The sequence below is a fragment of the Arachis hypogaea genome, chromosome 18 (genome assembly GCF_003086295.3).
Source record: "Arachis hypogaea cultivar Tifrunner chromosome 18, arahy.Tifrunner.gnm2.J5K5, whole genome shotgun sequence".
Lineage (NCBI taxonomy): Eukaryota > Viridiplantae > Streptophyta > Magnoliopsida > Fabales > Fabaceae > Arachis > Arachis hypogaea.
Genome location: NC_092053.1, coordinates 5,035,263 through 5,059,596, shown reverse-complemented (window position 1 = coordinate 5,059,596; position 24,334 = coordinate 5,035,263). Strand labels below are relative to the sequence as shown.

Sequence of the window (24,334 nt, the reverse complement as noted above, 5' to 3'; positions counted from 1 at the left end):
AGGCAGAGAGAAAAAGTTCGAAAACCTTAAGTGAGTCGGGACAATGCAAGAGAACCGTAGCTATGATATCTTAAAACGTTGTGCCTAATTATCATATATGTATATGGATATTATATATATAGCACTTTTTAATCATTTGTGTGGCAATGTGGCATTATATGAACAAGAATAGATAGAAAAGTGCATGCATGAAAGTGTTAAAGTATAATTATGATTAATTAGTATTATTTAATATATTTAAATATTTATTATAAAATATTATATTTTATTATTTTAATTTTTTTTATTTATAAATATTTTTTTATATTATATTATTTTAAATAACTTAAATATATATAAATTTTTTTTATTATTCTTTTTATCTTTTTAATATAGTATCAGATTCATGGTATCATCTTTGAGAAGGATAGGTTGTTTTTCTTCTATTGAAATTATTGTATTTTTTTTATATTTTTTTTGTGTTATTTTTTTCTTTCTTTTTTGTCAATGCTTTAATACTTTTTCACCTCACCGATGAGCTCATGAATTCACTACTTACTTATTCTTATGGAGAAATTATGTATTTTTCGTCACCTTCTAATAGTTTGTCATCTTTTCACATTTTATCGCTTTTGCGGCAATTCTGTCTGCGTTCCCTTCCGACAATTCCGTCTGTGTTCCTTTCCATCAGTTCCGTTTGCGCTCCCTTCCGGCAGTTTTGTCTACGCTTCCTTCCGTCAGTTCCGTCTGCGCTTTCCTTTCGACAGTTTCATCTCCGCTTCCTTCTGACAGTCCCGTCTACACTCGTTTTATCAGTTTATGCATTTTTTTATTTCGTTATTTTTTTATAAGGAACGGGACCCAAGGTCCAAAGGAAAGAAAATCTACTGTACTGCAATTTTGCTGAACTTCATCCCGCATGCATCAGCAAGAAGATGATGGAACAAATATGGAGGTGGTTGTTCCCAAAATTTAATTCCTAGTTCATGTTCCTGTCCGAGTTTAGCAAGAGTATCATCACAGAAATTCGCCTCTCTGTAGATGTGTCTAACTTTAACATCTTCCATCTTCACCAAAAGCTCCTTGATAGAACGAATGAGGGAGGAGTTACCATGGATCTCCGGTGACATCTTCTGAGTCAGCGTTATAGCGCACTTTGAGTCTGATTCCACCACCAACGTCCTAATCCCCAACTCAGATGCTAGTTTAACCCCAATATACATGCCCCAAATCTCAGCCATGGTAATGGTACAAACTCTAATGTTCATCGAGAAGCCGGTAATAGTGCGACCCGTCCAATCCCTAATGAGACCTCCACAAGTGCCTTTACTGTCAGGTTGGTTACCCGACCCATCCACATTCAGTTTGGTCCAATTTCAATTTGGCGCCTCCCAACCAATAAGCTCCTCTCTGGTGAGGCTTAGTAAGCTATAAATAAATTTCAAACTCAAGTTGTTACTTAAATTTGAGGGATAATGTTAAAGTATAATTAAGATCAATTAGATTAATTAATATTATTTAGTATATCTAAATATTTATTATAGGATATTACGTCTTTATTATTTTAATTTTTTTATCATCTATAAATATTTTCATATATTGTATCATTTTAAACAACTTAAATATACATAAATTCTTTCTCTACCGCTCTCTCTTACCTTTCTAACAGGAGGAACGCCAGCAAATCTTAAAATCGAACAATGGAATTGAGCAACACCAGCAAATCATCTTCATACTTTTTTTTTCCCACTTCATATCATTTCCATGCTGCAGCATTTTTTTTAATACATCATATGATTAAATTAAATAATAATATACTTATTTTTCTATTATGTTTCTTGTTCAATTAATTAGAGAAATGTCATGTGATCTTCTTGTATGTACCTTTATATATATAGAGTGTATATATTTTTTAAAATATAAAAAAGATAAATTTATTATATTTTCCTCATTATATATTCTTAAAACTTAGAAGAAAATTTACCCTTCAATTGAATTTAAGTGTGCAAAAAAAGTGAATCAAATAACATATTTTATTAATATTATAAGTATAGGAAATTAATTTTTAATTAATCAGTATTAATCTATTTTTTATCATTATTTTTTTAAAGTTTATTTTTAGAAGATTTAGGATTAGAATTAAGATTTAAGATTTAGATTTAGATTTAGAATTTATTATATAAAATTTAGGATTTATAATTTTAAATAAAAAATTACTTTCAAAAAGTTAGTTGATATTAAATGAAAAAGTTTGTTCCCTAATTAAACTCTTTCGTTAATTAAAGTTGTGTTATTTGTATACCACGTCCCTTATTTTTAAATTTTTTTATAGATACGATTTGAAATTTTTTGTATAGATACGAAAAAATATAGAGAATCAATTTTTAGTTAGTTAACAAATTAACTTTAGAATTTATGATTTATAATTTAGGATGCAAAATTAATAATTATTACTTATAATTTAAAATTTAAAATAAATAAAATAATTTTTATAAAAAGTAGTTAATATTGGTTAAAAAAATTAATTATTTAACATTACTCTATAAATATACATCAAAAACTACATTAATTTTTTCTTTCTTTCTTATAATTAACCCAAATCAAATTAAAGAAGGGTTTATGTAAGAAAGATAATAAGTAGCAAGAAAAATGGGAGAAGAATATAATTAACGAGGAATTTAACAACACTGAGAAGGAGTTGCTGCTGCCTATTACTGAGGAAGAGGAATTACTTGGGGAAGAGGCATTTTGTCTGTTCTGAAATGTACAATTAAGTGTTTCTGTTATTTAACATATCTTAGATGATGTAGTAAAAATGTAAATAACATTTATCAGAAGAAATACAATAAATTAACTACTAAATTGGTTATTATTATGTATTTGTGTAGATTTTACATATGTTATTTTATATATTTTTAATATATATTCTATATAAATACCTGATTAATGGTTAAACATAAAAAAAAAAACCATGATTGTTGAAAGAAATACAGGACTAAAACAAAACTGAATTATGCATAGAACTCAAAATATGCAGATCAAATTTGTTGAGTGCAAAACATTATGAACTGATGATGAGCTAATGAAGATGTGTACAGTATGATGATGATATATGATCTTAAAAATGAGTAGCAGTTAATTTTCAAGTTAAAATTTAAAAGGAGACTCAGAATCATACGGCAAAAAGTCAAAATTGATATACATATATATGAATACAACAAATTAAAAGGTGCAAGCTAAGAAAGAAAGCTAAGAAACATTTTAAAGAAGCTAAGTTAATATTATAATAACCAAAATTAGATTGAAGTAGTAGCTAGTAACAGAGAGAGTAAGTAGTACACATGTTGTTTTATATTATAGTAACATTATTCATATATTTATAATTTTATATATATGGATGGGATTTATTATGAGATGATGAATTGGAGGTGATTAGTTGAGAAGTTGAAGAGGTGGTTGTTGTTGTTGTTGGTAGTTTGTTGCTGTTCAAGAAGTAGTATCCTTTGAAGTTGAGAAGGGGTGCAAGGAATGGTGAGTGCACCTTCATGGTCAAAGCCATACTCCTCTTCAGCCTGCTCCAATAGCCTCAAGAATGCTGGGTTTCTCAAACAACTCAGTGGCATCACCAACCTCTTTGGAGCTTCCTCATCATCACCACCACCCTCAGCAATCACTGCAAAATGTCCTTCTTTCACATCCTCAGGCACACAATCATTACAAGATGATGACTTCTTGTTGTTGCTCCCCATTAACAAACTCTTATGAATTAGTTTCTCCACCACAAACCTGAAACTGTTACTAGTAGCACTCTTCTTCATGCTTCTAGCACTTAACTTGGCCATTATGATTATGATAAAGAGTAGAATGAAGTAGTAGCTCTCAATTCAAGTAGTACTGTATAAAAGTGCAGTTTGTGTGATTGTATATATATATATAGAGTGAAAGATGGTGCATGTGGTATATGGCAGTTTTAAGATAAGATATAATTTGGAGGGTAGCTACATGGATATTTATTTGAGAAAACAGAGAGAGATCGATGGTTGAAATAGAGTTAAATTAGGGAGACCATTGCATGTGCCTCCACTGTCTACCACCTTTCCTATACATATGACACGTCCCTTTTCCTACATACACTATAGCTCATCTTCTTAGAACATTTCAAAATCTAGGGTTAAGGGTTTAGTACTCCTAAGACAAATCTTTAGCTAAATTGTTTGCATGTGATATATTATATTACCACAAATGTTTTAAATATGTGAAATATTTATGTAATTGGCTAACATTTAAAAAAAAAAATTCAATTCCAGTTGTCGGTTCCATTTTGGGGACACTGTTGACTGCCGGAAAAAAAATAATAAAAAAATGATTGGGGCACATTTATCAGTGAGGCTGAGACCATTTGCTCTGTGCAACCTACCAGTTGAGGCATTTAATTTGAGTATATATGGCTCACGGGGATGTATGACTTTAGGTACAAACTGCCCATGTTGCCATGTTCTCTTCTGTACAACTTTACTCTCCGTTATTCAAAAAATAAATCGTATATGCTCACCTTCCACTTCTCCAAATACCAAAACCATGCCACAATATACTTTTCAAGAAGGTGGAAAAAGTGCAGTCGACTTCACGTAAAGTTGATACCTGAGAGTGGTTAAATGAGTTGACTAATTTGACTAAATTTTTATCTAACGGCTCTCAGGTATCAACTTCACGTAAAGTCGATTTTACCTGAGTTTTTACCTTTCAAGAAACAGATTTCCCATCTTCTTTTCTTTAATTTCATTATTATTTTATCTCATTCCTAACTAACAATATAATAGACCGAGCATGATTTAGAAAACCAAAAAAAAAAAAAATACACACACATATATATATATATGAGACAACTTATTATTTTTTAGGGTAAAATATACTTTTTGTCCCTGAAATTTGACAAAATTTTTAAAAATATCCGTAAATTTTATTTTGTTTTAATTTTGTTCCAAAAGTTTTCGATTTGCATCAAATATACCCCCAATAACTAAATTTTCAAAAAATTTAAGACCAATCTAATAATAATACATGAAAATTATGCTTGATTTGCTTGTGTTGAGGGGTTGTTCTTATGAAATTGTTGTTAAATCGATCTTAAATTTTTTGAAAAAATAGTCGTTAGGGGTATATTTGATGCAAATCGAAAATTTTTGGAACAAAATTGAAACAAAATAAAACTTAGGAGTATTTTTGAAATTTTTATCAAATTTTAAAGACAAAAAATATACTTTACCCTATTTTTTATCAATAAGGCTGACAATACTAACTCTATCATCAGTTATTTAATGTGATCAAACTCATTCAAATAGGATTAATTACAACTTGACCCATAACGAATCAGGTTGATATCGAAATGAGTTGAACCAGAATAATACTTAATCCTGTTCAATTCACATCCCTAATATATTATAATATGTAGTTAAAAATTATTATATATAATAAAATTAATGGAGATCGAATCTACATACATCTTTTTTCTTTTGTAATTTTACCACATATTTTATTGTGATTTTGTTACTTTTAATTTTAATATGAACTAAATTTTATATTTTTTATTTTATTGATATATTTATAAAATACAAAATAATTAAATATTGTATTTGATTGAAAAAAAATTGATCTATTATATGGATAGGATCAGATAAGATTAGGCGTAGAAATTGGAGGACTTTATATTAGTCATTCCAGTGTGATTAAATTTTAATTTGTTAAAGTGATTGTTACGACCACGAAAAAACCACAAATTCCAACTACAAATATATAAGAACCAAAACTATTAAGGACATTCCATTCAGCTTAAGGATCTAAATAATCTGAAATGCGACGTAATATACCCAAAATCCCTAATAAATGCATAGAAGAATTGAGATAAGAATGGGACGTGGATGCCCATTCCCATGCAGTACTCACATTCTCAAAGAAGGAATAATAATTAATAAATATTGAAATTGATTCCCCTCGTACATGTATAAATAGAGGCCTTTGCCTCCGAGAGAAACACAAGCAAATAATAAAAATCACTTCTCTTTTTATGTTACAATCAAATACTCTTCTTCTTATATTTCTACTACAATTCTTTTTCTTCTTTTATTTTATAAGTATTTTAAATTCTATTTTCTATTACTCTTTACATATAATATTAATAGCAATATTAACCATCTTTATTATATTGAGATTGCAACAATAAACAGATGCGATTCTCTCTCTCTTTATTTTTAATACTTCTTTCTATCTTTGTATATATATACACATTACAACATATAATATTATTATATATATATAAATTATTATTGGGCTAATTATTTTAATACTAGAGTCTTCTATTTGTACATCTCTATTATATATATCTTTTATTTTACAACACGTTATCAGCACGAGACTCTGATCAAATTTTTAGGAAGACTCAGGTAACAAATTTTCATTATGTCAAAACTCTCTCATCTTGAATTCAATGCTCTTGACATATCTGGAAACAATTATTTATCATGGATACTAGATGCTGAAATCCATCTTGATTCAATGGATCTTGGAGATACCATTAAGGCTGAAAATAATGCATCCCAGAAGGATAAAGCCAAAGCCATGATTTTTCTCCGTCGTCATCTTGACGAAGGATTGAAAAATGAATATCTTACATTAAAAGATCCTGCAGATCTTTGGAAAGACCTTGAAGAAAGGTACAATCATCAGAAAACGGTGATACTTCCTCAAGCCCGGTATGAATGGACGCATTTGCGTTTACAAGATTTTAAATCTATAAATGAATATAATTTTGCAATGTTTCGGATCACCTCACGAATGAAATTGTGTGGGGAAAAAATAACTGATCATGATATGTTGGAGAAAACTTTCTCAACCTTCCATGCCTCGAATGTGCTCCTGCAGCAGCAGTATCGAGAGAAAGGGTTTAAGAAATATTCTGAGTTAATTTCTTGCCTTCTTGTTGCCGAACGCAACAATGAGTTGTTATTGAAAAATCATGAAGCGCGCCCAGCTGGTGCCGCCCCATTTCCTGAAGTAAATGCGGCAAATCATTACCCCAGAAGAGGTAAATGGCAAGCTTTTAATAACAAGAAAAATTATGAAAGGAAAAAGAATTATGTTCAAAAGAGAGGATCTCACCAGAAGTGGGACAAAGAAAAGAATATCGGGCAGAATAAATCAACCGAGGAGAAGTGTTTCCGCTGTGGTGGAAAGGGTCATTGGTCACGTACCTGTCGTACCCCAAGGCACCTAGTCGATCTTTACCAGGCATCTTTGAAAAAGAACGACAAAGGAAAGGAAACAAATTTTGTTTCAAATGATGCTGAGAACTCCATCACTCATTATGATGTATCTGATTTCTTTGAGGACCCTGAAGGAAATATTGGCCATTTGATCAATGATGGAATAGTTTAATATGTGAAATTGTGAAGTATCTATGTAAATAAATAATGTAAAAAATTTATTGTTAAAGTTTTATTTTCTATGTATTTAAGTTTCAAATGTGATGTACATAAATAATGAAATATTAATATTTATGAATTTTGAAATTATTAATTGTGTCAAATTTTAAAATAAAATTTTAGTATATGACATTATTTTATGTACAGTGTTTCTTAGAAAATAACTCTGATCAAGTATTCAATTTAACTGTGCATACTACTCATTTTATTATTATTTGTTTTTGAAGAGAATGGCAAGGATATGTAATGAAGATGTATGCCTTGCAGATAGTGCAAGTTCGCACACTATTCTCAAAAGTGATATATATTTTACCCATCTTGTGCCAAAAGAGGAATATGTTAACACTATTATTGGCTCAGGCAATGTGATAGAAGGCTCCGGAAGAGCTATAATTTTGTTTCCTGGAGGAACAAAATTTATAATAAATAATGCACTATTATCTACCAAGTCTCTGAGAAACTTGTTGAGTTTCAAAGATATTCGCCGAAATGGATATCATGTTGAGACGATGAATGAGGGAAATCATGAGTATTTATGTATAACAACTCATGATTCAAATAAGAAAGTTATATTAGAAAAATTACCCTCACTTTCATCTGGGTTGTATTATACCAAGATTAGTGCAATTGAATCACATGCCACTGTAAACCAGAAGTTTACTAACTCAAATGAGTTCATAACTTGGCACGACCGATTGGGTCATCCGGGAACAACCATGATGAGAAGAATTATTGAAAACTCTCATGGACATTCACTAAAGAACCAGAAGATTCTTAAATCTAGTGAATTTTGTTGTGCTGCATGTTCTCAAGGGAAATTAATTTTAAGGCCATCACCAGTAAAGATTGGATTTGAGTCCCCTGAATTCCTAGAAAGGATTCAAGGTGATATATGTGGACCTATTCATCCACCATGTGGATCTTTTAGATATTTTATGGTCCTGATAGACGCATCTTCGAGATGGTCACATGTGTGCTTATTATCTTCTCGCAACCTGGCGTTTGCGAGATTACTGGCTCAAATTATTCGATTAAAAGCACAATTTCCAGAAAATCCAATTAAAGCAATTCGTTTTGATAATGCTGGTGAATTTACTTCCCAAGCTTTTGATGCTTATTGTATGGCTAATGGAATAAGTGTTGAACATCCAGTAGCTTATGTTCACACACAAAATGGGTTAGCAGAATCACTTATTAAGCGCCTCCAATTAATTGCTAGACCCTTGCTTATGAGAACAAATCTCCCAACCTCGGTTTGGGGGCATGCTATTTTACATGCCGCATCACTTATTCGTTTGAGGCCAACGAGTTATCATCAATTCTCTCCTATACAATTAGCTTTTGGCCAGCAGCCAAATGTTTCCCATTTAAGAATATTTGGGTGTGCGATATATGTTCCCATTGCACCACCTAATCGCACCAAAATGGGACCCCAAAGAAAAATGGGGATATATGTTGGATATGATTCTCCCTCTATAGTGAGGTATCTTGAGATACAAACTGGTGATGTGTTTAAAGCCCGGTTTGCCGATTGTCATTTTGATGAATCAAAATTTCCAACATTAGGGGGAGAGAATAAGTTTCCTGAAAAGGAACTTAATTGGAATGCATCATCGTTGATGCATTTAGATCCTCGATCAGCGCAATGTGAACTAGAAGTTCAAAAGATTGTACATTTGCAAAGAATAGCAAATGAATTGCCTGATGCATTTTCCGATACAAAGAGGATAACCAAATCTTATATACCAGCGGAAAATGCCCCAATTCGAATTGATGTCCCAGTAGGACAAGTAGCTACTGAAGCGAATTCACGCCAGAAGCGTGGCAGGGCGGAAAATGTCCCAATTCGAATTGATGTCCCAGTAGGAAAAATAGCCACTGAAGCAAATACACGCCAGAAGCGTGGCAGGCCTGTCGGTTCTAAAGATAGAAATCCTCGAAAGAGAAAAGAGGTAAATACTATTCCTGTTGAAAAAGACATAGTAGAGACACCCGCAGTTGTCCAAAATTCTGATATAACGCCAGAAGACGTTCAGGTACCTGAAAATTGTGAAAATGACGAGATCTCGATAAATTATGTCTTTACAGGAGAGAAATGGGACCGAAATAAGACAATTGTCAATGAAATATTTGCATATAATGTGGCATTAGATATCATGCATGAAAGTAAGGATCTTGAGCCAAGATCAGTCGAAGAATGTCGACAAAGAAATGATTGGCCAAAATGGGAAGCAGCCATGAAGGCTGAATTAGACTCACTTGCAAAACGTGAAGTCTTTGGACCTGTAGTCCGTACACCTGCAGATGTAAAACCTGTTGGATACAAATGGGTATTTGTGAGAAAACGAAATGAGAAAAATGAAGTTGTGCGCTACAAAGCCCGACTTGTGGCACAAGGTTTTTCACAAAGGCCCGGTATAGATTATGAAGAAACGTATTCCCCTGTAGTGGATGCGATAACATTGCGTTATTTGGTCAGTTTATCTGCATATCATAAACTGCATATGCATTTAATGGATGTGGTAACAGCCTATTTGTACGGCTCATTAGATCGGGATATCTATATGAAAGTCCCTGAAGGACTAAAGATATCCAAACCATCCAATGAATATTTGCAAGGGTTATACTCAGTCAAATTGCAAAGATCTTTATATGGTCTAAAGCAATCTGGACGAATGTGGTATAATCGTCTTACTGAGTATCTGGCCAAAAACGGATTCAAGAATGATGATATCTGTCCATGTGTTTTCATAAAAAAAACTACATCTGGGTTCATTATAATTGCTGTGTACGTTGATGATTTAAATATCATTGGGACTCCTGAAGAGATTCCAACAATTATAAAAATTCTAAAAGAAGAGTTTGAGATGAAAGATCTTGGAAAGACTAAGTTTTGTCTCGGCCTACAGATCGAGCATATAAAAAGTGGGATCTTTATTCATCAAACAACATACACAGAAAAGATCTTGAAAAGATTTTACATGGATAAGTCACATCCATTAAGTACCCCAATGATTGTAAGATCTTTAGATGTGAAAAATGATCAATTCCGTCCTAAAGAAGAAAATGAAGATTTCCTTGGTCCTGAAGTACCATATCTTAGTGCCATTGGAGCGCTAATGTATCTTGCTAATAATACGCGACCTGACATATCATTCGCGGTGAATTTACTAGCAAGGTATAGTTCCTCTCCAACCAGAAGACATTGGAGTGGAATCAAACAAATTTTTCGATATCTTCATGGAACGGTTGATATGGGATTGTTTTATCCCTATGGATCCAAGTCACAACTAGTTGGCTATGCAGATGCCGGATACCTGTCTGATCCACATAAAGGGAGGTCTCAAACAGGATACCTATTCACATATGGTGGTACAGCTATATCATGGAGGTCCACGAAACAGACAATAGCAGCAACCTCCTCTAATCATGCTGAAATACTGGCGATTCATGAAGCTAGTCGCGAGTGTTTTTGGCTGAGGAGTCTGATTCAATATATTCTGTCATCATGTGGACTGATTGATCATAAGATAGCTCCAACTATCCTGTTTGAAGATAATGCAGCATGTATTGCTCAACTTAAAGGCGGATACATCAAAGGCGATAGAACAAAGTATATTTCTCCCAAATTCTTCTTCACTCATGATCTTCAAAATCAAGGGACAATTGATGTGCAACAGATCCGCTCAAGTGACAATCTGGCAGATTTATTTACAAAGTCACTTCCAAAATCCTCCTTTGAAAGATTGGTACATGAGATTGGAATGCGCCGATTTCGAGACTTTAAATGATGTCGGCAAGAGGGGGAGACTGTACTCTTTTTCCCTTGGTCAGGTTTTTTCCCATTGGGTTTTTCTTGACAAGGTTTTTAATGAGGCAGTCCCCATCACAAGGGATATTGTACTCTTTTTCCTTCACTAAGGTTTTTCCCACAGGGTTTTCCTTTAGTAAGGTTTTAATGAGGCAATAATCCTAAATGGGCATCCAAGGGGGAGTGTTGAGATAAGAATGGGACGTGGATGCCCATTCCCATGCAGTACTCACATTCTCAAAGAAGGAATAATAATTAATGAATGTTGAAATTGATCCCCCTCGTACATGTATAAATAGAGGCCTTTGCCTCCGAGAGAAACACAAGCAAATAATAAAAATCACTCCTCTCTTTATGTTACAATCAAATACTCTTCTCCTTATATTTCTACTACAATTCTTTTTCTTCTTTTATTTTATAAGTATTTTAAATTCTATTTTCTATTACTCTTTACATATAATATTAATAGCAATATTAACCATCTTTATTATATTGAGATTGCAACAATAAACAGATGCGATTCTCTCTCTCTTTATTTTTAATACTTCTTTCTATCTTTGTATATATATACACATTACAACATATAATATTATTATATATATATATAAATTATTATTGGGCTAATTATTTTAATACTAGAGTCTTCTATTTGTACATCTCTATTATATATATCTTTTATTTCACAACAGAAGAGAGGGTCAGATTTACCCTTAAAAAAAGTGATCAAAAAATGGACCAAAAATTTTGCCCACCCAATAGTGAAATACTCAAATAAAGAAAAAAACAACTCTCATAAAAGTACATAATAAAAATGTGCTACTACATTAAAGTATCTTATAAAGTAATGTCTAACTCAGAATTAATGGAGACAATTCTAGTGAGTCCTCTTATTGTGAATAAAAAGTTGAACCCTACAACAAATAACATAGGTGTTCTATATTATATCGAGAGCCCCCGTTCAAAGGTAGAAAGAAATTTTGACGGTAGAGATCGAAGTGGAATGAAAGTTGAAGGCTTTGTCCATTCAAGTCCCTTTTTTTTTTTTCTCTTCTTCCCTTCTCTACTTCAGATAGTTCGACCAGTTAAACCTAATCACGGGATTGAAGGATGGAACCTTTTCTTGAAAGACTCCGGATCCCCAAAAAAGTGAAAGATGGTGCAACATTTGAAACCTGTTACGTTAGTTTGAATGAAATTTTAGCCTGCCTCTTTTTTTTTTTACTGTATAAGAGCCATAACATAAGGGCATAAACAAAGTCAAAGAATTTTCAGACATTTTTATTCTTAAGATTTAATGTTATTCTTTTTACACCATTGGAATTTAAAGGTGCAGATAAAGTTAAGATTAAAAAATTTTTAACATTCAAGTAAAGTTGAGTTGAATTTTAGAAAAAATTTAAATTACGGATAAAATAAGATTGGAATTTAAATCTTATCTTATAATCAACTCTATTTATCAGTAACTAACCAACAATATTTAAATGTGTTAGTTAAAAATACTAAGCTATTAGGATAAAAATATTAAATTATTGGACCAACTCTATTTAGAAGTTATTATAAACAAAATTTAGAATGAGAAAGTTTATGGGCCAACACTTTTGTTAAAATCTCGTCAGTACTTAACCATAAAAAAATGATTAATCTTATATCATTAGATGTCATCTCACACCGTTAAAAATATTGATGATGACTAATTGATAACTAAACATCACAAATTCTACTGATTTCTTAACACTTCTCATCTAAAATTATAAATATTACTTATCCAAATTAAAGGTCCAATTCTTGTCACAATTATTATACTTCAAATTTAATGTACTCGTCCTCGCGGTTGCCATTTGTGTTGCATTTGGAGATTAAAGCAATTAGCCGGTCCAAAATTCAGGAAATTAAAATCAACAAATTAAATGAATAATAATGGCAATATAAGTTAGATGGCAAATACATCTTAACTCAAAAGCTTAATTACTATTAAGATAATACATCTAGAGTAAAATAATAAATAAATTCTTAAAGATTTATATTTCGGATAGATTAGTCTTTAAAAAAAATATTTTATTAAAATATTTTAAAATAATAGATATAAATACACTACTGTTAAATTAGTCACTATAATTAGAGTAAAAAATTTTAATTTAAACTGATTTGTCCATATTTATTATCTCAAAAAATTTTATTAATATTTTTTAAAAAAACTAATACTTCAAAAATTTATTTACCGCTTTACTCGTACATTTATGAGTTTTTTTCTAAATATATATTTCATTTGATAAGAAGTTAAGAACTCATAAATCAATGTAAAACTAATAATGAGTAAATGATATGATGAGATACATAATTATAGAAATGGGAGTAACTGAGATGCAGTGAAGAGCCTAGAGCCCTAGCCATTAAGGCATTATTTGTGGGTCCCTTGGAGAAAAAGATGATATTTCTAATAAGTAATTTGATTTCATTTTGTGGATGATCCGTTTGATATAATAATAACGAGTCCCTCTCACTTACATGAAGAAGGAAACACGATACACAAAAGTCTCAAGCTTTTAAACAAAATTCCAGGAACATGCTCATGACTCATCATATCTCTCCTTCTCTTGCATCTAACTTTACAACTCTACTCTGTCTCTTAGATATTTTTCTTAGGTGGGTACTCCCATGAAGATATTATAATTGTCTTCATGTGATGATTTTTCTTTTTGACCCTTAGATAATGGAATGTAGGGTTAGATTTTGATATGTTATAAAAGTGTTGTTTTTATTTGAAGTGTGGCCAAATCAATAAATCACACTTTTATACAAAGCATCTTCATAAAAAGATGTTTTTTGCATCTTCATTTGAGTAGCTCCCTTTTTCTTATTCTGTAACTGTCAACAGATATTAATTTTATATATCATAATGTTTCGTATATTTTCTATATACTTTATTGTACGGCTGTGTCATGTGTGTATGTGTATGCAGTAATGACAAACAAGATAAGATCCAATTCATTGTAATAGCTCCTATCGTCTTTCTTATATTATTTACAACGTAACTAATAATTTTTCTTTTTTTTTTTGAAGAGTAAAAAGAGTATTTTAAAACTTAAAAAGGTATTTAATTTGAAAAATGTTTACATGTCATTATTTGATTTAGAAGCCAAAGTGAGGATATAGTGATGTAAATTAATTAAGTGATAGATATAAGCCAAGCGGATCAAAAGACAATATGGACTTGAAAATTAAGTTTGAATGTCACGTTAAAAGAATGTATTAATTGCAGAGGAATTGAATTTGAAGTAGAACTCTAGTTGATAATAACTAATGACATTTAAGAAATGAAATTAGGGATTGAGAAGAACAAGACACAATGTCCTAAAGAAATCAAAATCCATCAAAAGTTCTCTATATACCCCACAAATCGCACTTTTCATTCATGCCTATGTTTTTGTGTGTGATGCATTATGAAGGTGCGAGCTTGTGCCTAGTTGGCAATAATAATCCATCTCTTCTCTCTCTATCTCTATGTCCTTATCCATTTTTTGAAAAAGTATAGGTGTAGGACATAGGTGGCAATGGGTAGGGTAGAGTAGGGTAGGGTTTGGACCCTATCCTAACCCAACTCGCAGGTTGAAAATTTTATTAAAACTCTGTCATACTCTATCCATGGGTTGAGAATCTCTCAACCCTAACCCTACTCGCACCCTAAAATTCTAAATCCTACCCTACCCTACCCTACCCGTAGAAATATCAAATTTTTTAAAGTAAATATAAAATTCAATCATTTCGAATTTTATACATGTTAATAACATAAAAAATAAAAAACTAATGCTCTAAATTACTAAATTAACTAACTAATTTTAGTGGTTGTTTATTTATTGTAAGTCATTACATAAGAGAGGTTGTAGGTTCAATTCTCACTTCCTTCACTATATACCTAATCTTAATAAAATATGTGTTATATATGAGGTGCGGGTAGGATAGGGTAAAGTAGGGTACACCCTAAATCTGTACCATACCCTACTCGCAGGTATACTCGGACCGTACTCTACCCTACCCGAATGGGTTAGACCGGAATAGGTATCCGCGGGTAGAGTATGAATTGCCAGAGCCCTAATAGGGCATATATATTGGAAATTAATAATAAGTTGACATTATTATTGTCTAACTTAATTATATAGGCCATAATGTTGGGTGCTACTTTATGTGTTATATTATTTGATACTATATATGATAATGTGAACATAGAACGAATTGAAGCTCACCATCCAGTTGTTAACGAAGGAGAAAGTAGTGTTAAGTTTGTTAGGTAGAACCTGAACAAGAAAGTGTTCAGTATACAGTATATATAATTATATATCATGCATCCATCATCGTCAAAACAGGTTAGAAACATGTTTCTATCAAGCTAGTAACAGCATTGAAAAAGATAAAGATATATAATGAAACTGTGCATGTATTATGAACAAAAGGACTAGTCATATCTCAATCCCCATTTCATCGTTATTTATTATATATTATTGATATGCAGTATCTTTGTATATATTTTATATTAAAAATAATTAATAAAAAATTAAAAAAAAACTGCCTTTTCATCATTTTTTATTTATTAATATCATTGGTCTTATGTTTATTATAAATTAGTGTTAACATTTGTGTACTTTGTAATATACGCTACTATCTCTGTATATATATATATGTGTGTGTGTGGGTGTGTGTTTTCTTCAATTGAATTGTAATTGCAAACGATTTTCATGTGCAGGCTTAGTTGACCCGACAAGCAACATGATGTTCCTGAAACATACAATGCAAGACGACATTGCTAATTAACACGCCTCAAGATATAATAATAAGATGATCATTATTGGTATATAAAAGAGTTGAAGACTACTACTGTATAATCATGCATGGCTCTCTATCTACTCTGATCCGGTGGCCCTTACTATTACTGTTAATATTTACAAACCATGAATACAGAACTGAATTGTCAACTCCTGGAAATAGTAGTATGCATGCTTTACTTGCTTTAATTTGTGTGTTGCAGAGAATCCACCACGACTTCCCTTTGAATGAACACTCGTACACCAATCATTTTTCTATGTATAAGGAAATATTTCAAATGTTTTAGTGTTTCAAGTGTGTTATTTATTTCAATTAACTAAAACTATACTAAAACATCTAAAATACCGAAACACTTGAACATTGACATGAATCGAGTTCATCATCTCATCTACGCAAACAATTACATAACACTGAATTGAGATGCCTTATTATTATTATAATATTAATTCCAATTTCAGCAGATGGAAGGGATGCATGCAACAAGTATGTTTCATGTGGCAAATAAATGAGGACTACACAGTATATATCCCATTCCTATTATGTCAAAATAAAATACAGTTAATGAAAATAATTTGAAGTTAATACATTAAAAGTTATTAAGACGTTTTTCTCACTTTTTATTTGAATTTAATTGATTATGTAGATATATATGAAATTTACAATTTAATTTAAATATTAATATATAGAGAGTTGTCTGTGTTTGGAAGAGAAACAAAGATCGAGAGATTAAAAAACTCAGATATAAAATGTACTGCACTGAATTATGTCTAAATATCATATTTGGTTTAAGATAAATATGAAAATTGAAGAATAGATTTAAAATTTAAAAAATTAAATAAAAATATTTTTTAAAAGAAATATTATTCAAGGTTTAGTCTCCAACTCAAAAATTTTAGAGAACAACTAGGGAACCAAAAGCATATCAGCCAAAAACCAGCCAAAATGTGTTTATGCTCCATGAAAAATCGGGTTTTGGTTTGTGCTCCGTGATCCCAGGAGCAGTTTTCAAACATATTATTCAAAAAGTGATTCTAATTAAATGATTTTGTTTACTTTTTGGCTGATTACCTTTTGGTTCCATATACTTTTCCAAAATTTTAATATTCTCTATTCCCACTTTCTGAAAGTACTGAAGAAACTAAAATTTTATATTAAGAATTGAAATTTCGATACCCGTCTCTAACCACAAAATACAATACTAAATCTCAATCTTCTAATCTCAGTTCAAAACAAACACCATCTATACGTGAGTACGAGATAGCATAAAAATTCAGAAAGCTACTAAGAATTGTCCGTTTCATTGGTCATGGAAGGTATCTTTTTTTTTTTTTTTTGGACGTGATCATGGAAGGTTTCTTACTTGTGCTAGACTAGGAGCATAGGGGTCGTAGTGGTTAGGCCCAAAATAAATCTTCCCTTAGCCGTTAACTGTTGTAATAATGTGTATATAATCTTGAGATAAGATAAAGCAATAAACCTGAGATTTGCTCGTTCATTAACCAAAGGATGTTAATGAATATTAATATAACTTGATGAACAAAAAAGAATTAGGTGTCAACATACATGGTTGGTTGACATATATACATCAACTTGTGTCTGTTGTATCCCTATTACACTTGAACCTTTTGAGGAGCCACATTTTTCTGCTGCCTAACAAGAATAACAAAACCAACACTATAATACGGTATCCCATTGCCATTACAAACAATACCAACAAATTTCTCCACTTTGAATTATATTCAGGTGAAATATTGTACACATTTTGGAGTGCTTGGAACCCACTTATGGTCCTTACTTGCCCCACTGCAAACGAGTTCTCAAGGTACTCATTCTCCAATAGCCCCTAATCACAGTTATATACACATTTCAAAAGTAATTAAAGACGTAATAAGAATACCAAAAGTCCAAAACATAAGCCTAGTTACCTGAATAGAGTATGTATGAAAAGCTATATAGGACATTGGATACATCCACACAGGTCCAGGCAAAGCGTTCCGCATCCTAAAATACCCTGCCGAAAGCATCATTATCACCTGAAAAGATACGCATTTTGCATCGGTAGTTAGTTAGTTCAGGAAATGAAATCATGGCCTAGAGGCGAAAATACTTCGAGCAGCATATGTGGAACTCACATGTATGCACAAGAGAGTCAAGAGACTTCCTAAAACATCTTGTCACAAAGCAGCCACAATTAGCATGATTCCTTCATTTACTAAGAGAGTCGTGAAAAAATTCAGGACAAAGTACATTAACAAGCTGAACTGATCTTGCAGCCTGACAAGGAAGTAGAACACTAGACTCGATGAAATGGCAATGAGAAAAAGAAATGGGATGCTGGACAGGAGCTGCGCGAGTAAGAATACTATAGTACTGGAGTGCTCATTTGATTCTTCACAGGTATAAATCTGCAAAATGGTAAACAATTTAAGAAGGAAAGAAAAGGATATGCATACATTTAAGCATGTATTACTCGAAGGATTACCTTGATTTCTTTCATTAGCGCAGGCACCCGAGCAATGCTTAAAAGCGAACAAAATGATACAAATACAAAAATTGCTGCAACTCTTGTCTGCAATCAAGAGAGTAAAATTAATTCATATGCATTATGTTATCTAGAATCGGGATATATCACATTTGACACACAATGCAATTGGCACATCCAGACTCACCGCAACAGAAGACAAGGAATGTCCCAAACCAGAAAAAACAGTACCAATACATAGTGTGAGCAGCATGTAGAGAATCAGATGAAGCCAATAATATTTCCATTCCCTAGAAACAACTAATAAAGATCGCCACGTCAAGACTGCTATCCGTGTAGCATTGTTAGCTTTGCCTTTGCTTTTGAGAGCTGGACCTTCCTGGGAATCAAGCAAGTTTCAAAAATATTGCACAAGTTAACATCCAAACACCGACTTCCCTTAAATGCATTAGAGCGAAATAAATCTCTAAAGAAGCTAGCATGAGAAATGCAAACACATACTTCAAGAAGATAAATAAGTGCTTATTTCCCCTATAAATCAGCAAATATAGTTTTCGAGTGGTTTTCCACAAAACATAGTTGATATATCTATTGATTAGCACATGCAAAATGTTCTAGATTACAAATGTCCGAAAAGTTGAATATTAGCTACATTTCAGTCCCCTTAAAGACAGCCAATGTTCCCTGTTTCAGCCATTATATCATACCTTCTCAGTGAGTTTCAAAATCATAGTCTCAACAGCAGCTGCATCTGCTGACGACTTATAAGTTGCTTCAAGTGTGCGTATAGCAACAGCCGTGTCCATGTTCACAGAAGAAAAATCTCCGTTGTCATCCTATTATGACAATGAAATTAATGATCCATCATAGAAGAAATCTAGTACATAACATTAACAATGCAATCGGACAGCAATCACCACCTCACAGGAAACAATTACCTGCCAGTTTTTACACATCGCAATTATTCTGTCAAAATCTGTATTAATTGCCCTCAGAAAGTGATCAGAAGGACTTTGCATGATTGGACAAGGAAATCCAGCATTTGAAAAGTGCTTCATTAACATAAAATTAAAGCCATCAGTGTTCTATTTATAGCAGAGAAAGTATCAAAAATAGAAAGCTCTTGACAACAGTACAACCCACGAAGCATAAAAATAAATTCCCGTAAACATTGGAAAGACATCAGAGGTTACCTGCAGGCAAGCTAATGTTTCCCCAAAGAACAGCGTATTCCCATTTGAAAGCAGACATATACGGTCAAAAAGGCCAAAGACTTCTGTGCTACTTTGATAAATGGTTACTATAAGAGTACAACCGGTGCTTGCGAGTCTCTTCAATGTAACCATCATCAGAAGTGCTGCTACACTGAATAAAGATAAATAAATTGTGAGAAGGACGTAAGTTGCATGAAGATAAGGAATGAAATCAAGCTCTTTGAACAAAACAAATTGAAAAAGTAAAAATAAACACCAGTCTAAATGATAAAGAGGTTCATCGATAAATAAGATGCGTGGTCTCATCACAAGCTCCCTGGCAATACTGACAAGCCTTCTCTCCCCGCTAGGAAGTCCCTTCATATAACAATGTCCACCTATAAGTTTATTTGCATGGTCATCTAAAGACATTGCATGTATTGCATCCTCTACCACACTCTTTTTCTGACACAAAAGACCAGGAAGTTGAAGTAGGGCTGAATAGGATAGAAACTCTCGCACGGTGAGGGAACTAATCAAAGTTGTTTCTCTCTCCACATAGCCCTGAAAATTAAAGAAATAAATTTCAGTATACATATATAAGTTGTACAACCTAAAGCTAACTAAAGTTATAACCCAGGCAGCATCATGTAATCACCTAATACTCTAAAGATCAAAAACCAAAACTTAGAATCTCTGATGCACATAAGTGTCTCTATTTGAGCAAGAAGTGCAGATATAGTCTATCTTAATATATTGGGGCATAATGGCATATAAGGTTGATCAAAGTTGACAAGCCAATTGTGTTCAATCATATTGATCACTAAAAATGGAAATTCAAAAATTAAACAGCAAATCAGAATATGAAGTTATGAACTCACATATGACCCATACGGCATGTGCGACTTTGCCCCATTCACGAACACTTCACCATACATCCTGGCTGACGGATGCAATCTTCCTGAGGCAAAGAAAGGAACTCATTTGAGCTTTGAATATTCATTCATGCATGGGAAGATCATTAAATGCTTACTAAGAAAGAACAAAACAAAGCATGCTTCTATACCTGCAATGGCTCTCAATAAAGTAGACTTTCCTGATTTGGCAGGACCCATAATTACAGTCATTGTCCCCGGTAAAGCATAACCAGTTGAACTCTTAATAACCTTATCAGAGTACTTCCTTTTTCCCTTTATTGTAATAGTCAAATCTTTCCAGGCAACAGAAGCCCCAGCAATTTTGCGAGGTATAACCACACCCTCCGGTACACGAGGTGACGGCAAGGATCCACTGTTGATCTTTGAGAGAGAAGGAGAAGCCGGCGTTGTCGCAGCATTAATGGAGTCACCTCCTTCCTCAATTCTAAGATCCGTATCAGTATCCTCCCACTCAGGTGAATCCTCAAACGAAATTGGCTGCCTGATTGAACCAGGTTTTCGCAAGTAGAAGAAGTTACTTGATGGAACCCTACTTGCCGGGCTGCTTGCTGAAGATGATGAAGACCTATAATTATCTGATTGAGACTGTATTTCTTCCATATCTAAAATTCTTCTAGATGTCAGAGTTTATATGTCAATTTCACAAGCAGAGGGTATCTCCTTAAAGCATATACCAATACATTGTTTTTCTATCAGTAGTTAACACTATCAACAACACCCTGTCATTCAAATCACGAAACCAAAATTAAGAAGCAAAGATTGAAAAAGGGGACAAATTTAATCTAATACTTATTGTTTATCAAAATAACACAGATACCACAATAACTTACTATTAATATGGAAAAGCATGAGATGCTTAAAAAATGGATATCTTTAAGCAACAAAAGAACAAGAATAAACATATTCATGGCAGAACCTTAACAAGTAAGAGGGCCATTAAGGGTTAGGGAAGCAGAAGCCATATGTTTCAGCAGAAAACTGCAGGAATGCCTATTCCTCCAGGGTCACTTACACAAAACTCCATAGGTGTTCTCCATGAAAATTGTCACAAATGGAAGAAAAATCAAACCTTGCACCTATGGTTTCTCATTTAGGCATACCCAGCTGCTCTGAGCTCAGCTAAGCTAACACACAAACCAAACCACTATTCCTTTATCACTTTGTGGAACCAAAAAGCAACACTTTGGATTATAAAACACAGAAACATAAATAACTAAGAGAATTAGAAGATAAAGAACATATATTGAAAGATTTCACAGGCATGCTAAGCTAAATACAGCAACCAAGCAAAACCCACAAAAGCTTCTATCCTTAATCGAAGCGTACAAGCTCAAAGCATCAAACTTTAATAAACCAATGCTAAAAAAATGACATGGGAGGTACCTGGATCTAAGCAAAGCTGAGAGAATGAGAAAAGAAACACAACACTGAAGAGAGAGAAAGAAAGAAAGTGCTGTGTTCAGTCCATTCAGTGTTAAGTTTAGTTTTGGTGTTTGGTTTTTCAATTTTCTGAAACCATTTGTGAGGATTTGAGTATTTGACCCCCTTAACCCGCAGATGATTCTTATGTATTACTAATTGCTATGCGTTACTTTTCTTTCTTACTTAGCATTTCGCATCTTACTTTATCTCTTTATTTTCTCTTTCACTTTTTTTTTCCTATGTATTTTCTGCTTCTTGTCTTTTCTTTTCTAAATATAAATAATATTGTTTGTTTTCTCTTTTTGTTGAGACGAGACGAGTGTAATGATGTTAGTTTCATTGTGCCAGCAAGTGCCACCACTTCACTTCTTTAATTTGACTTTATCATATCATCATTTTGTTTTCATCTTTTAGCTATATAATAATGAATTTGTTGATAAATTTTTATTCAGAAAATATAGTTTTGTATTTTAAATACCTCTAAATTTTCTGGTTTTAAGAGCACTTGTTGGTTGTTAGCTTAGATCCATAAATAATAGTTCAATAGAGTGAAGTGAAGAGATGGCAGTCTCCGCCGCCATAGACCAAGAGAGTGATGATTCATTGAAAATTTAATAATTCAACGAGTGAGGACTGAAATTTTTTATTCTTTAAATTTATTTTTAATTCTTAAATAAAAAATTTAAATATATTTAAAAAAATATTATTAATAAAGGTCACAATTTTCTTTTAAAATATATTATTTTTAATTATTTTTCAATATATATATATATATTGACTTAATCCTTAATTGGTCGCTTTAAGTTTGGAAATTATTTTTATGATTTTGGTGTGACTTATTAGATTTGCATGAAAATTTTCCTAAAAAATCATGACCGTTTAAAAAAATAATGTCTTGTACATAGTTAAATGATTTTTAGTTCTAACTTCTGGGTGACATATATATATATATATACATATATATATATATATATATATATAATTTTTCAAGTATATCGTTATACCGATGTTTTAGTAATTTTTAATCGTTAATTTTAATTATAAAAAATATATATAATATATATAATTAAAATTAACAGTTAAAAATTACTAAAATACCGATATGACGGTACACTTGAAAACTTTTCACATTCTTATATATATATATATATATAAATAATATGGTTTGGTTTCAAATAGAAAAATACAAATTGTACAAACATGTTCTTGTCACTCTGTGTGCTGTTATAACTTGTTAGCTTGATGAGGACTCAGGCCATTAATTCGTCTTTAATATATCTATAATAATATATAATGGTAATAAATAGATTTGGTGTCTAAAATTTTTTTCTAGTATTACCCTTTCTAATCAACTTCTTCACTTAATATCAATTATCTCTGAAAAACTTCTATTACTCTATTTGGCCACTTGACGTAATTTTCACCTGTCAACTCTTACCTATTTTTCTCTTCTCATCACATCTCTTATTAATATTATTGAATATATTGATAGATTTTAAAAATACATTAGACTCATGCCAATAATAGATTTGCTTTTAAATATTCAGATATTCATAATAATAATAAAATTGGTCCAAATTTAAGTAATAGATAGAACGGTAATAATATTAGTGGGTACAAATTATCATTTTTTAAAAGCTTTAATTCATACTTAATAAACTTTTAATTATTTCTAATTTACTATGTTACATATTCTATAACAATATATAATGCCAATACATGGGGTTTGGTGTCCAATTTTCTATTTCCTATTTTAACCTTACTAACATAATTCAAAAATATTCTACAATTACTTAATTTTCTAACATATTTCACTAACAGTTATAAAAACTCATGCATAACTTCTATTCAATTCTTTACTCCCGCAATCTCTTTTTTATTTTTTTTTTTGTGGTCATATATGAAATTAAAAAAAAAAATTAGAAGCCAACAAGTGTTTAACCAATGGTGATAAATAATTTTTTTAATAGATCTTATTATATTCTGAGGTATTCATTTAAATTATATTTTGTTTAATTTTATATTAGTCTTTGTTTGTATAGTGTTGTTTTGAGTATATCTGTGAGTACTATACTCTAATGGTCTGTCCAACAGTTTAGCCTCATTCTAATTATTCTATTAGAAGTTTTTTGTAATCATAAAAAATATATCTTTTTTATTTTTTTTATGATTTCATCAATTCTACTATTTTTTTGACTTCTTAATATACTTTG

The 24,334-nt window shown here is 31.7% G+C and overlaps 1 protein-coding gene across 1 annotated transcript; it reads right to left on the bottom strand.

The window, feature by feature from the left end:
- Nucleotides 1-17,569: 17,569 nt before the first annotated feature.
- On the bottom strand, nucleotides 17,570-22,412 carry LOC112771180 (ABC transporter G family member 3). Its single transcript, XM_025815827.3, has 12 exons — nucleotides 22,083-22,412; nucleotides 20,828-21,418; nucleotides 20,643-20,722; nucleotides 20,039-20,325; nucleotides 19,762-19,933; nucleotides 19,507-19,620; nucleotides 19,276-19,404; nucleotides 18,756-18,947; nucleotides 18,569-18,655; nucleotides 18,219-18,491; nucleotides 18,012-18,119; nucleotides 17,570-17,929 (listed from the first exon to the last, which is right to left on the bottom strand). Exons 2-10 carry the CDS (start codon nucleotides 21,297-21,299, stop codon nucleotides 18,261-18,263), a joined length of 1,764 nt encoding a protein of 587 aa, XP_025671612.1. The 5' UTR covers nucleotides 21,300-21,418; nucleotides 22,083-22,412; the 3' UTR covers nucleotides 17,570-17,929; nucleotides 18,012-18,119; nucleotides 18,219-18,260.
- Nucleotides 22,413-24,334: the final 1,922 nt, after the last annotated feature.